At 33.6% G+C, this 16,000-nt stretch overlaps 1 protein-coding gene across 4 annotated transcripts; it reads left to right on the forward strand.

Moving 5' to 3' along the window:
- Positions 1 to 950: 950 nt before the first annotated feature.
- On the forward strand, positions 951 to 8,026 carry LOC127810658 (flap endonuclease 1-like). Of its 4 annotated transcripts, XM_052350237.1 has the most exons (17): positions 951 to 1,045; positions 1,130 to 1,246; positions 1,337 to 1,395; positions 1,567 to 1,626; positions 1,707 to 1,760; positions 1,889 to 1,937; positions 2,065 to 2,112; positions 3,213 to 3,278; positions 3,448 to 3,498; positions 3,715 to 3,834; positions 3,925 to 4,009; positions 4,446 to 4,527; positions 5,207 to 5,321; positions 5,407 to 5,463; positions 5,572 to 5,618; positions 5,713 to 5,764; positions 7,680 to 8,026. In XM_052350237.1, the coding sequence occupies exons 1-17, from the start codon at positions 1,034 to 1,036 to the stop codon at positions 7,848 to 7,850; spliced, it is 1,245 nt and encodes a 414-aa protein (XP_052206197.1). In that variant the 5' UTR covers positions 951 to 1,033; the 3' UTR covers positions 7,851 to 8,026. The 4 variants fall into 4 exon arrangements, with proteins under 4 accessions (XP_052206197.1, XP_052206198.1, XP_052206200.1 ...); XM_052350238.1 differs by lacking the exon at positions 5,713 to 5,764 and having other exon boundaries at positions 7,680 to 7,866; XM_052350240.1 differs by lacking the exon at positions 5,713 to 5,764 and having other exon boundaries at positions 5,572 to 5,640; positions 7,680 to 7,827.
- The last annotated feature ends 7,974 nt before the right edge of the window (positions 8,027 to 16,000 follow it).

Consider the following 16,000-nt stretch of genomic DNA (forward strand, 5'->3'; position numbering starts at 1 on the left):
ACACCTCGCCCCCACTAAATTTAATTTATTTAAATATGATATAATATATGTATATTTATATGTAGTTATTTATGTCAAATAATATATTTATAAAATTATAAATAAATATATTAATATATTTATAAATGAGTCTATTCACGGGTTGATTGATAACTTAAATCGGAAATGTTCGTGAGCTTTTAATTGAGTTAGTTCCTAAACTAATGAGTCGAAATTTACTAAATTCAAGTTCAATTCGTTTATAAATCGAATTTTAAAGTTAACATCAATTTTGACTCGTTCATTTTAATAAATGAATTCAAACAAGTTTTTATTGAGTTGAACACTGAGTCACTCATGAACGAGTCAGTTCGTTTACGATCCTAAATTTAGGGAATGTTTGAGCCGTATGCTTAAAATTTAAAGAATAAACGATCAATTTATTTAATATTGATAATAATGCTAGAAATGTTATGTTTAATTCAAAAAAAATTAAAGACTTGTTTAATGAAATATAAAATTTAAAGGATATTTAAATTGAAAATTTTAAAATAGGGTTTTGCTCTATTTTATTTGGCCAAATCCTCATTTTTATTTTTGTATTTTCACATTTTTTTTGTGTAGTTATCAAATTTTTTATTATTTCAATTATATATTAGAATTTATATTTTTAAGTTAATTTAATTTTTGTATTTTAATTTTTTTTATCTTGATAATCAAATTTTTTTATTGTTTTGATTATATCTTTATATTTGTTTTTTTGAATTAATTTAACTTTTATACTTTGTTAGGTAAAAAAAAAAAGTAAAATGAAATAAGTTAATTTATTTTTTTTATACATTAAATAAAATAAAATATATATATATTTGTGTAATTAAAATAATAAAAAATTCAGTTGAAAAAAAGGGGTGAAAATAAGGGCAAAATCCTGTATTATATACGGTCCGCTCCGCTATATAAATGGGCGGGAAAGGGTTTGGAAGTTGGAACAAAACCCTCTCTCGTCTTCCCGATTTGTTCTCGAAGCAAATCGTCAATTCCTCTCTCTGCTCCCATGGGGATAAAGGTAGTTCCCTCTCTAGCAATCGCTTCTGGCCTTTTCAATTTTCCTGTTTCTGTACATGTAAATGCGAATTTGCAATTTGTATAGGGTTTGATGAAGCTTCTAGCAGAAAATGCTCCAAATTCCATTAAAGAGCAGAAGCTCGAGAGCTATTCCGGCCGCAAGATCGCCTTGGATGCCAGCATGAGCATCTACCAGTTCCTGGTATCTCTAATTCTCTTGAAAATATGTGTATGCATTGTTGTGCAATTGTAGGTGTTTCTAGTTTAATTGTGCTTATCTATGATGATGTAGATTGTTGTTGGTCGACGAGGGACTGAATTGCTTACCAATGAGGCCGGCCAAGTAACTAGGTATTTGGACATATAAGAATTGAAAACTAGTTGGATGAGTTCTGCTTTCTTTTGTTCGTGAAACTTTTTGAACTTTCAATTAGTTCTGACATTTCGGGGTTCTCATCTTTCATTTTCCTTGTGATTTTTGTTTTAAATGTGTTGAGTGTGCGTGTCTTTGGAGCTTTGCAGTCATTTGCAAGGGATGTTCACTCGCACAATTAGGCTTCTTGAAGCTGGATTGGAACCAATGTAATTCTATGCACTACTTTCTCATATATACATATGCATACATTGTTGGCTTATTTTTCTGTAATAAATTACCTTGCCAGATATGTTTTTGATGGAAAGCCTCCAGGTTTGAAAAAGCAAGAGATTGCCAAACGGTATCTTCTTCTTCTTCTTCTTCTTGTTCTCCGGTCTCCTGCTTTTTGTTTATTGATTCTTTCAGGGATAAAATGAAAAGCCAAAATGTCTGATTGCCATGGTTTTCACGAGGAACTATTTCACGCAGTTTCTCTAAAAGAGCAGATGCCTTCAATGACTTGAATGCGGCGTTGGAGGTAATTGACAGTCCATATCTAATTTGGTTCTACTGTTAACTACTCATCTGATTCTCTTCTCATCAACTTTTTCTCTTATTATGTTGATTGTACTTGTTATTCTTTCATGCTTTACTTGCCATCATAGACTGGCAACAAGGAAGAGATTGAGAAATTCAGTAAGCGTACAGTCCAGGTGGGTTCTGTCACACTCCACTCTTATGAATTTTTTCACAATATAATTATTAGGGCCTGAACCAACAACTTAACACTTGGTAAGCTGTTGATATGATCAGGTGTTTTTAATATGATTCAAGACAATATATCACATTAGAGTTTTGTTTGGTGAAAACTCTTAGGTCTGTGGAAAATTTTGAACTTAATGAGCCATCAATTTCCAGTAAAGTTTGCCATGATGTGTATATTTTCCCTTCTCCAACATGGGGGACATGGGACCTGCAAACCGAAGTGGTGGTAAGACCTATAGCAGATCCATAAGGTTAGACACGAAAATTCTTCACAACAAAGGCTAACTACTTGACTGGATCCTCTTTTACAATAAGGGTTTGTTGTTCTGCTTTATGGCAGTTATCTCCTTACCTTCAACATATGCAACGTCTGAGCCTTCATTGCTTGTTCCTCCAATGGCACTATGAATCACTATGCCACCAATGATAGAAACAAGAGACAAATAGCCATTTGCTTAACTTGGAAGTAACTGATTCTTCTTCTGAACCTGCCCAATTTTTAATCCCTTTAAGAGGAGCCACATCTCATGAAGGGCTTATCCACAAACATGTACCATAAAAGTCCATAATCCTAATACTTCATCAATTTTAAAAACATACTCTCTCAACAAGAATAAATAAATAAATAAGAGAAAAGAAAAGGAAAAGCATAGAAACTCTTTCACTCAAAAGAGTGTATAAGCAAGTCCCTGATTTTGAAAAGGAGTTGTATTGTGTAGGCCCTAACTAATATTCTCGAGTATCTCCTGCCAAAGAAGATTCTCTCTCTATTCTGATGGGGTGGTTGCCACTTGCTCCTCTCTTTTTCCCATTACTTTTGTCAAACACTTTTGGTTGTTTGGTATTTTCCTTGCTAATCCTGTTTGATATTTTAATTCTGTACTTTTGATGGTTGCTTGGATCAAATTATCTTTTCCCTGATGATCATTGGGGAAGTTGCATCATGTTCTTGTGTTATCCTATAACTGGTTTGGATTACCAGTAGAGCTGGTATTAGAAAAATATGTTGATATGTGCATGTTGTTAATGATGTGTCCTTGGATTCCAGGTGACAAAGCAACACAATGAAGACTGTAAAAAACTACTTAGACTCATGGGAGGGCCTGTGGTTCAGGTGATTGCATGAAATCATTAAATATTGGTTTGAGTGTGTGTTTGAAATCATTTCTGCAGATTTAATGCCCTTATATTTGATTTCACTTGTTAGGTACTTATCCTTTTGTACACAAATAATGAAATGATGAAATAAAATTCCTACTTTTTCTGGTTTGGGGGGTTTTTAGGCTCCTTCAGAAGCTGAGGCACAGTGTGCTGCACTTTGCAAAGCTGGAAAGGTAAGGATCTCATTATACCTGAAAGTTTCTTATATTTGGGTGCATTATTTTTCTTGTAAAAATTTAATTCTTTACAGACATGATGAAATGGTATGTTAAGATGGAAGGGCAATTTCAAATTCCATTTTAAATGGAAAGAAGCATTTCATTGCCGGAAAATGTGCTTGGTATGCCCTTCATAATGATGCAAGACATATATGCTCTTCTGGTTATCAGGTTTATGCAGTTGCATCTGAAGACATGGATTCTCTTACTTTTGGCGCACCTAGATTTCTTCGGTATTTAACATATCCAAGCTCAAAAAAGGTCCCAGTCTTGGAATTTGAAGTATCAAAGGTGTGTATAAGTTTTACAAAACACAGTTCTTGCTGTTTATTATTATTAATATCATCATCATCTATTTCCAGTGATGATTTGGTTTTCCAGGTATTGGAGGAGCTGAATCTTACCATGGATCAATTCATTGACTTGTGTATTCTTTCTGGATGTGATTATTGTGATAGCATTAGGGGTAATATCATTTTTAACCATCATCATTTGGTGAATGTTGTTTGAATTTTCTGTCATGCATTCAAAATGATAATAGCATCTCCTGATGTTTGCTTTATTTGATACATACGGAACTTTAATAAAAGAAAAGAAAGTAACTAATAACTTATGATAGATGAAAACGCATTCTAAATGCATCCTTCCTCTTAATTGCCACTTTTTTGGGGTATCTGTAACTGGGCAGGTTTCAAAACCTCAAACAGTTAAATGCAAGCACTTTTTTGTGGTATTTATTGTTTTGTTTCTGTTAGATGGGAAGAGCAGAAGAATTATGCTACACTACTCTAGAGGATTTCATTTTTGTTGTTTCTGAGCCTTATGTCACCTACAGATTGCCTTTGTCTTGCAAAACTGCAGTTAAATATTGTGTTTTCATGGATACTGTAATCTGCTTTTAGGTATCGGGGGCAAGACTGCTTTAAAGCTCATCCAACAACATGGCTCACTAGAGAATATACTGGACCAAATAAATAATGGGAGGTGATCCTTATTTTTCAATTTGATGTTTATCAATCTAGTTGATTGTGAAAAATGAGCGATGCATTGAGAATTCTTATGTGAATTTTTTTGAGCTTGAGTATCATGCAACAAAAAAACGGATTCATCAAACCATATGTCTGTAAAGAATAAAACAGAAGGTCCTTAAGAAAGATATGTAGAACACGCATTCGCAGATGACACCTCTCAGGCATGTATTATGTGAGTGCAACCTCAACAGCTTTCCTATGCTACTTTCTCTTGCTTCCTTTTTCAGATATGATGTGGGCATCCTGAAAAATGAAGATCCTCTCATTCTGGTTGTTCTCTCAAGGACATACTTATTCTCAATTTGTTTCTATGAGAATTCCCTAAACCTGGTATTCTATGAGAATTGGCCTAAGTCCATGGTAATGGGGCTTTGACACCCATGCCTTGGGCTGTCAAAGTGATGCACTTCAAGAAGTCCCATGCTTATATTACTTTGAGGGGAATATCTCATAATACTTTCTTGTTTTTAGGAGCCTTATTCAATTACTTTGTTTAATTCAAGATAATATGTATTATCCTTGAGAATTTGGGATACCTGTTTTAATTTTGTAAGTCTGTTTTGAGAATTTGCATCGTTGCACCTGTATGCCACACCTGTTGCAATTCTAAGTTAATATGCTGGCCTATGCAGATACGGAATACCAGATGATTGGCCATATCAGGGGGCTCGACACCTTTTCAAAGATCCATTAGTCTTTGCTGATGATGAGAAACTTGAACTTAAATGGAGTGCTCCAGATGAAGAAGTACTTATTTGTAATTGAAAAACATTCGATTCTTTTTATCCATTTCTTGGGCATGCTACTATTGCTTTTCATTTTGCACTTTCAGGGGCTGATAAATTTTCTAGTCAGAGAAAATGGGTTCAACAGTGACAGAGTTATAAAGGTATTCTTTCGAATTTCTACTGCAAGTTTCCTATGTGTACTGGATGTCTTTTGATTGATCACCTAAACATGAGGTCTTTTGAGCTAGTTTTCATTCTGATTATCTCAGGCAATAGGAAAATTCAAAGCAGCCAGGATGAAGTCAACTCAGGGCCAGTAAGCTTCGAATCTGAAATGAGTTTAGTATTTGTGCTTCTGTGATACATTTATTCTTTTCTTTTTCTTTTATCCCATTTTTATATCCAAACAGATTAGAGTTGTTCGTTAAACCAGTTAGCACATTGACACCCATTAAATGCAAGGTATGTTTCATTTAGCGTTTAAAGCATCCAATCATCAATAACTTGTTAGAAAGGAGGTAGGCTATTTGATTTTGCAAAAAATATTAAATGATGTCTCATGTTATGGGAAATCTTTTTCTTTTTCTTTTTTTTTTTTGGTCAAAAGGCCTATTTGGTTCTTGTACTATAAGTCAATGTCTAGTTTAGTATTTATCTCTTTTAATACTTGAAGTTTCAAAATTGTTCCAACTTAGTATCCATCATGAGTTAACCATTAGCCACCGTTAGTCAAACTAACAGCAAGTATGAAATTGACCTCATTTTTAAAAGTTCAAATATTAATTTGACCCAATTTTTTTGTTTATTCAAATATGTAGATTATTTAGCGCTAAATTTTTAACTATTTTTTTTTATTCTGCTTTTCTTTTTACAGTTAAGTAATGTAAGTTTGCCACTTTTAAATTATATAGGTATAAAACTAAACATAACTATAAAAAAGTGTGCAATTCCAAAGGGTATCTGCTTACCTAAGGGCTGTCAATGAACTGGGTTTGGATAAATCCTATACATTTAACAAGAGTTTGGTGTTAAACATGAATTTAATTACCGAAACCAAGATATAGATCTGATTACATATATCATAAACGGTTTGGATATAGATAATAAATTAATTAGATCAATTAAATATATTTGTATTATATTAAATTAAATATATTATATATTATATAAACAGTAAACATATAGAATATTAAAGGTTACATAATATATTTTATAATTAATTTAATATATAATATTTTTGTTGGAAAAATATTATATTACATAGATATTAAATATGTATTTAAGATTTATTATGTAATATGAAATATATTATATTAAATCTATTATCTAAGTTTGGACTGCTTATGATATATATAATCTGATTTAAATTTAGGGTTTAATAATCACACCCATATTTATATACGAGATTCCATTAAATAGATTGGATTCGAGTTCACACTTGGTCCATTGACAAGCATAAAGTAGACAAATGGCCTCTAGAATTGTACAACCCTAGATTTGGGTTTGATTTTGGTTATATATCTCTATAATTTAAATAAAATAAAAAGAAGCAAAATAAAATAATTTGGTTAAAATTTAATGCTAAATAATTCAAATTTTTGTACAATTAAAAAATTGGTTAATTTAATACTTGAACTTTTGAAAAAAGGGTCAATTTCTTACCCTGGATTAGATGACTGTTAGTTTGACAATTATGAAATTTCAAGTACTAAATTGAAGACGGCGATTAGCAGAGTTAACGATTGGCTATTAACTTGGGACAATTTTAAAACTTCGATTACTAAACTGACCCAAAAAAGAATAGGTACTAAATTAAACATTGGCATATAGTACAGAGGTCAAATTGGCTTTTTAGCCCTTTTTTTGTTAATCTGGAAAAGAAGCACTTGGGGTTCTGATTGCTCTTCATTAGTTTAAACATTGCTGTTTTTCATGTTGAACCTCCTCTAAGCTGAAGGAAAGGAACCAATATGTGAAGTGAATACTAATTGTGCCCTAATTGATTTCTGTCTGATTCTCTACATGTGCTGTTGGCAGTTTAAAATCAATTTCACAGTTTTAGTGCCTGCACCATGCTTCATTGTTCTCATTATTGGGTACATGGAGAATGGCTTTCTTTAATCTACAGCATTTCTTATAACTGTATCAACAATTCTTAAGAGTGATCGTGACCTATTTCCAGTTATTCTGCTTCATTGCCTATAGCTGTTCAAGGCTTTCTTGATTTCCTTCAGTATACTGCTCCTCCTATATTACCATTCCCTCAAAAACTTCAAAATATTAAAAATAGAGAACAGTGTGTTGATCAGTTGATGCATGTTACAATGTGTGTAGTCCTTTGACTGGCTCCCATAATTTTCGATACACTCACTGACAGGAAAATAAATGCATTCTTGGATCTCCGAAACCAATGATCAAGCATAAGATGTTCTCTCTGCAAGCAGTTACGCAGTGCAGGCGCATTGCCATTGTAAACTTAAGCCTGCCAACTCTGGCTATGGGTTCCACACACACACCACTCTCTGGGGGCGTCTGCTTAGGAAGATGAAGCGGAAAATTTTTGGTGAACCTCTTGTATGCTTTAATTCTGTTTCTTGTTTTATGCAATTGGTGTCACCAACATCAGATTGGCATCGAATGAGAGTGTTTGTATAAGAACTAAAAGTGAATTTGTGGATATTATTGGAATCATCAATACCATCACTGTCTCTGGATTTTTTTTCCCTTTTAGGTATCTATCTTGGCAGGGGGGTTGCCTTCTGGCGTGAAGGATGGGAAGGATAGAAGTTATTCCTAGAAAAAGTTTTATATACCTATTTTGGGGTACATCGCATCAAAGGTTACAAAATTTTAGTATTTTTTGTAATTTGATAATTAAACTTTAATTCTTTACAAAGTGATCACAAAATTTTAAAATATTTTACAATATAGTCACTAAAATGATTTTTCGACAATTTCTCGTCAAAATTGCTGATGTGGCAATAGTCATATCATCGTCACATTAGCAATTTTGGCTAGGAATTATCAAAAAATTACTTTAGTGACTACATTGCAAAATATTTTAAAATTTTGTTATCACTTTGTAATGGATTGAAGTTTAGTGATCAAATTGAAAACGACGCAAAAGTTTGATGACCTTTGGTGTGATTTATCCACCTATTTTGAGTCAAGCGGAAGGACACAGATTTTAGTTTGTAACGGACCAAATATGATTTGCGTCTGTCATTAACTGAATTTTGTTTTCTATGGTTACCAGGCATCTTTCACATAATTTCAAGAATCGTTCGAAATATATGTATTCCCAAACTGTACAAACATAAAATTATGCATATTTTTTTCTCATTAAGTTGTATGCTATCATCTTGCTAGAGGGGGCATCGGCATAACATTTTTCCATTTGTTCTTTTGCATGGATTTGGATTTATAATGTAACTTTAAAAGTCAACTGACATAATGAATGTTGTGCCTTGAAATTTAAACTCTGTTAGGATAAGGTGTAATTGATGATGATTAAAAAAATTCCCAATCAAAATATCTACCAGATTTAGATTCTAGTGATCTTAATGCATAGAAAATAAATGAAAAATATCTAGCCTGACTCAAATCAAATCAATTACTCCTAGGGTGACTTTTCTCTACAATTAACAAAGAAGTTCTAGCTCAGATGATTCATTGTGAATTCTCAGTTATGGTAAGTTTTTGAAAACTTATATTATCAACAAACTATTGCCAAATCTTTTTAGTTAAAACAACAGTTGAGATCTATTAAGAAAGATTCTCTATCTGTGAATGACCATATCTTGAAGATTAAAACAATAAGACATTCTCTATCTGTGATAAGGATCTTTTATTGGCAAGTTTGAGTGGATTGGATAGTGATTATAAAACTGTTGTTAGTCTAATTATCTATCAAATGGATAATATTAACTTAGAGAAGATTTAGTACTTACTGTTGGTGCATGAACAAAGGTTATCTGTTAAGAATTCTTTTTCATCTTTAGCCCTAAATTTTGAAGGCATAACTTTGATGAATGCAGATGTTGCATCTTACTGGTCAAAGAATGGTAATGATCCTACTAACAGTAAATAAGGTTTTCCTAACAGAGGATATAGAGGTCGAGATAGATCTAACACTAGAAAAATATATTGTCAATTGTGTGGGAGACTGGGTCTGCTGACAAATGTTACTATAAGTTGACAGAAATTTTCAACTTTTTTCCCAATCAAAATTCTAGCAGAGGATGATCTCAATTTGATTCAAGAGCTTATCTTGTAGCTCCTAGTGATCCTAGTGAAGTTTTCCTAAGTGAGACTGGTTCCATTCAAGATTCTCACTATAACAATTCTTTGGATAATCAATTTATTTCTTTAGCAACTTGCAGTGATCTATCTTGGTTTGTTGACTCTGGAGCAACAAACCATATTATCTCAAATCTTCACAACCTTACTCTTCACTCTCCTTATCAAGGCCCTAACAAAGTTGTAGTTGGCAATGGTAAAAAACTATCCATTGCAAATGTTGGCCCTAGTCAACTTTACACTCAAAGCAAATTCGCTTCTATTCTTTCTTTATCTAATGTGCTTCATGTTGCTCAGATGACGAAAAACTTTATAAGTGTTTCTCAGTTTACAAAAGATAATAATGTGATAGCTGAATTTTATTTTGATTCCTGTTTGATTAAGTACAAGCACAAATGAATTGTACTACTCCTACGACTACTTAAAGATGGACTTTGTCAATTAGCATCTGCATCTAGTTTTGTTTTTGCTTCATCTTTTTTGTGTCGTCTGTTTGAACGTTGTAAATCTACTAAATCTAAAATGTTAGCTTTGTAGTCCATGTTTTGTCATGCTACATCTCCAAATAAAAACGCAGTAACAAGTAAAATTGTGTGATCAGTGTCATGCCAAATTGGGGCATTTTTCTTTTTCTGTACTGAAAATAATTCTGAATAAATTCATATTCCTTGTTTCAATTCTTCTTTCTTTTTTGTGAATCATGCAAACTTGACAAATTGCATCAGCTTCCTTTTACTAATTGTGAAATTACAGGCAAAAAAACCTTTAGAATTAGCTTATTCAATCTCTGGGGTCCAGCTCCTAATATATCTACTGAAGGCTATAGATACTATATTATCTTTGTAAATGCATATAGCAGGTATACATGACTATATTCAATGAAACTAAAATCTGATGCTCTTTCTACTTCCATTACCTTTCACAAATTTGTTGAATTATAATATCACTCTAGAATCTGATAAACAATAACAACAACATACCCAGCCTTTATCCCACTATGTGGGGTCAGCTACATGAATTCTAGACTTTCATGTATTTCTATCTTTTGTCATATCTTCATTTAGATCCATATATTTCATATCAATTTTAATGTCTCCCCCAAAGTCTTCTTGGGTCTACCTCTACCTCTTTTTATGACTAATTGTTCTATTTCATCAACTCTCCTTACAGGAGCATCTCTTAGTCTCCTTCTCACATGACCAAACCATCTTAGTCTAGTCTCTCTCATCTTCTCATCGATTGGCACTACTCCTACTTTATTACGCATAACTTCATTTTTAATTTTATCCTTTCTTGTATGTCCGCACATCCATCTTAACATCATCATCTTTGCTACACTCATTTTTTGCTCATGCTGGTATTTGACTGCCCAACATTCTGAGCCATACAACAAGGCTGGTCTTATAGCTGTCTTATAAAATTTTTCTTTCAATTTTAATGGGATTTTACCATCACATAACACCCCCGATGCATTTCTCCATTTTAGCCAACCTGTCTTAATTCTATGTGTGACATCCTCGTGGATTTCTCCATCTTTTTGAATCACTGATCCCAAATATCGAAAATGGTCTTTTCTTTGTAAGATTTGGTCTTCTAATTTTATTATAACATCATCCACTCTTGCATTTTTACTAAATTTGCATTCCATATATTCTGTTTTCTTTCTACTTAATTTAAATCCCTTAGATTTTAAATTATTTCTCCACAACTCAAGCTTAGTGTTCACTCCTTCTTTTGTTTTATCCACCAACACTATGTCGTTTACAAATAGCATATACCATGGCACATCTATCTGAATATCTTTAGTGAGTTCATCCATTACTAGGGCAAATAAGTATGGACTTAGTGCAAAACCTTGATGCAGTCCTATTGTAGTTGTAAATGGTTCAGTATCCCCTCCGCATGTTCTGACCCTTGTCTCTACACCATGATACATGTCCTTAAGGGCTTGTATATAGGCTATTTTGACTCTTTTCTTCTCTAAAACCCTCCATAATACTTTTCTAGGGACCCTATCATAGGCCTTTTCTAGATCTATAAACACCATATGTAGGTCCTTCTGATGATCTCGATATCTTTCCATTAGACGCCTCAGTAAATATATAGCTTCCATTGTTGACCTACCAGGCATGAAACCAAACTGATTTTCTGACACCTTTGTTTCCTTTCTGAGCCTCTGCTCTATTATTCTCTTCTAGAGTTTCATGGTATGACTCATTAACTTAATTCCTCTATAATTTTCACAGTTTTGAACATCTCCTTTGTTCTTGTATATAGGAACCAAAGTACTCTTCCTCCACTCATCTGGCATCTTTTTTGATTTAAGGATGGCGTTAAATAGTTGCGTTAGCCAGGAGATGCCCTCTTCTCCCATGCATTTCCATGCTTCTATTGGTATATTATCTAGTCCCATTGCCTTATGATTTTTTATCTTTTTTAATGCTTGCCTTATTTCATTTGAACTTATGCGTCGATAGAATGTGTAGCTCACATTCCCTTCGGAGTTACTAAGATGTCCCAACCTAACTCTTGTGTCACCACCATTATTGAATAATTTTGTGAAATACTCCTTCCATCTCTCCTTAATCGCTCCCTTGTTTACTAAAACATTTTGATTGTCATCTTTTATGCATTTCACTTGATTTAAATCCCGTGTTTTTCTTTCTCTTGCTTTAGCTAATTTATATATATCCCTTTCTCCATCTTTTGTATCAAATCGTTTATATAGATTCTCATATGCTTTTGACTTTGCTTCACTAACAGCTCTTTTTGCGGCCTTTTTTGCTTCTTTATAATTTTTTTGATTTTCTTCATTGTTGCATTGATATACGGCCTTATAGCAAGTTTTCTTATTTTTAATTTTCAATTGTACCTCTTCATTCCACCACCAAGACTCTTTAAGATTAGGGGCTCTACCATTTATCTCTCCAAGGACTACCTTTGTCGTGCTTCTCAGAGCATTAGCCATTTCTTTCCACATTTGGTTTGTCTGTCTTTCTCCATTCCATTCCCTTCTACTCCTTAATTTTTCTTTGAAGATTAGTTATTTCTCCCCTTTTAAATTCCACCACCTGATTCTTGGATTTTGTTTTATGTGATTTTTTCTCTTCCAATTTCTTACTTGGACGTCAAGTACTAGAAGTCTATGTTGAGTAGTCAAACACTCTCCCGGTATCACCTTACAATTCCTACAACATAATCGATCCTCTTGTCTCATGAGGAAGTAATCTATTTGGGTGCTTGAGGTGATATTTTTATATGTGATTAAGTGTTCGTCCCGTTTTTTGAACCTAGTATTGGTTATAATGAGCCCGTATGCCATAACAAAATCTAGGATAGATTTACCCTCATTATTAATTTCCTCGAATCCATACCCTCCATGTACCTCTCTATATCCGTTTCCGTCTCTACCCACGTGCCCATTTAAGTCACCTCCTATAATCACTTTCTCTCCTCTTGGTATCATTTGTATGAGTCCCTCTAGGTCCTCCCAGAATTTTGCTTTTATCTCATCACCTAACCTCGCTTGTGGTGCATATGTACTAAAGATATTCATAGTCATTCTTCCTAGACTAATCTTCACCATAATAATCCTATCCCCTATTCTCTTTACATCCACTACCTCATCTATTAAGTTTTTATCCATAATAATCCCCACTCTAGAATCTGATAATGGAGGGAAATTTCAAGCTTTCTTGCCATATCTTAAATGTCATGGCATTCAACCTCGTTTGACTTGTCCTCATACTCATCAACAAAATGGGGTTGTTGTGAGGAAGCATAGGCATATTGTTGAAATGGGTCTTCATTATTAGCTCATGCTTATATGCTTTTAAAACAATGGGTAAAAGCTTTTCAAAAAAGCGTTTATACAATTGACCTTTTACTAGATTTTACTCTCAAATTTACCTTTGCTTTTGAACTTTATCACAAACAACTCAATTATTTATCCCTTCAACCCTTTGGGTGTGCTTGTTTTTCTTACCTTAAACCCTACAACAAACACAAGTTTGCTTTTCATTCCATCAAATGTGTTTTCATTGGATATAATCATGTCCAAGCTAGGTATAGATGTTTACATCCCACAGGTTGAATTTATGTTTCTAGATATGTTCAGTTTAATCCTTTTGATTTTCTTTTTCCTACCCTATTTCCATCTTTTTCATAGTCTGTTTCTTCTTACAGTCTTCCCAATTCATTTCTTCATTCCTTTTCTTCTTCTAATCCTTGAGTGGTACAATCTTCTACTCCTTTTGTCTGGATACCAACTGCCCAGCCACAAATTTCTCCTTCATTACCTACTTTATCTACGTCACAACCTAAGCAACCTCAGCAGCATCCTCTTCCTTCTGTTCATCCTATGTCACTCGTTCCAAATATAAGCAACTTCTGACCTCTTCACCTCATGCTCTAGTGAGTACTATAGAACCTAGCTCAAATAGTGATGCTCTCTTGGATCCTAGGTGGATTAAGGCTATGCAAGAAAAGTTTAATGCCTTGCAGCATAATGGCACATGGGAGCTTGTTCCTTTTTCTCTTGATATGAATTTGGTTAGCTGTAAGTGGGTGTTTCGTGTTAAGTATAACCCAGATGGGTCAATTCTGAAGTATAAAGCTCAATGAGTAGCTAAGGGTTTTCATTAAAATCTTAGTATGGACTATACTGAAACTTTCAATCCAATGGTTAAGGCCATTGGATTGACCTTAACCAATGTGACTTTTGGCTAGGACATTTAATAGGTTGATGCGAACAATGTCCTTCTTAATGGAGATTTGACTGAAATAGTCTACACGTCCCAACCTAAAAGTTTTGTTAGCTTAGAGTCTTCTTATGTCTGTCAACTAAAGAAGTCTCTGTATGGTTTTAAACAAGCTCCTCGTGCTTGGTATACAAAGCTTAGGGTTAGCTTTGCAAGACCGAGACTTTGTAAGAGTAGTTTTTGATGCTTCGCTTTTTATTAAGAAGTCTATTCATTTTGTATTGTGCATTCTTGTATATGTTGATGATATTCTTATCACTGGTTCAGATTCTAAGGCTCTTTAGTCATTTATTCATGATTTGGACATTCATTTTGCTCTCAAAATTCTGGGTTTTGTGAATTATTTTCTAGATTTTGAAGCCTATAGGGATAGCAAAGGTCTCCTTAGCTATAGGTAGTTATGGTTTCCGATTGTATTGCACATGGGTGCATGGGCTGCGAGGTTATAAATAAGTCACAACTAGAGGAGGGGAATTGATGTTGAGAAATGAACTGAATATTCTCTGTTATCTCTCTCTCACTTTCTGTTATCTTTCTCTCCCTTTCTCTCAAACGTTCTCCCTCTTTCTTGTTGTTCCCCTCTCTTCCATCTAAACTCTCCCTCTAAATTTTGCTCTCTCGATCTCTTAATCTTCTTAATTTCCTTTCTAAACCCTAGCCCAATCCTAGGGTGTGACAACTAGCATGCAAGTCATGTTTTAGTTAATCTAGGAACTCCTCTAACTGATATGGTGAAGTGTTTTCAGATCCCTCTCTATATAAAACAATTATTAGTTCTTTACAATATTTGACTTATGCTCGGCCTGACTTTGTTTTTTTGGTAAATAAACTTAGTTTTTATCTTCTCTTGAACAACATTGGTTGGCCTGCAAAAAGTTGCTCAGATACTTAAAAGGGGACTATTGGATTAGATTTATTGTTCACTCCTTCCTGTAATCTGTCTATTGAGGTTTATACAAATGTAGATCATGTTGGGTGTAAAGTAATACGCAAATCTACAAGTAGGTTGTGTGTTTATCTTGGTTATCTCTTAGTTTGGAGTTCCAGAAATAATTAGTGGTTGAAAAGTCAGTTGGGGAAGCCGAATATTGAGATCTAACGTAGGAGGCTACTGAAGTTTTGTGGCTAAGGTCTCTATTTGTTGAACTGCACTATTCATTTTCTAAGATCCCTTTCATCTAGTGTGAGAATATGGCAACTAAAAGTATTGCTGAAAATCTTGTCTTCCACTCACACAACAAACATATCAAAATTGATTTTCATTTTGTTAGAAAGTTGAAAATGGTGAGGTGGAGATTAGATATATTCTCACATAATATCAAACAACTGGTATTCTCACTAAAGATTTGTTTGGAGACACATTTTTCTATGTAATAGACTTTGCCTAACATTGTCTCCTAACTGTGCTATTCAAGATAAACCACACTAGACTTCTAAGAGGGATGATTCAAGAATAGTACTTTAGTTCACTCAACAGAACACTCCTAGATCATAGGTTCCAGAGTCTAATTTGGAGGGGGAACGTAGAGAGAAGTAGTTCTATATCCTGTACAAATGAATATTAACTGTAATTCTGTTAACTATAGTTATAATTTAGTTAAGTTTGTTAGTTAGGACTTATTTTTGTACAACTGTCAAA

This window comes from Diospyros lotus, chromosome 9 (genome assembly GCF_014633365.1).
Source record: "Diospyros lotus cultivar Yz01 chromosome 9, ASM1463336v1, whole genome shotgun sequence".
Classification (NCBI taxonomy): domain Eukaryota; kingdom Viridiplantae; phylum Streptophyta; class Magnoliopsida; order Ericales; family Ebenaceae; genus Diospyros; species Diospyros lotus.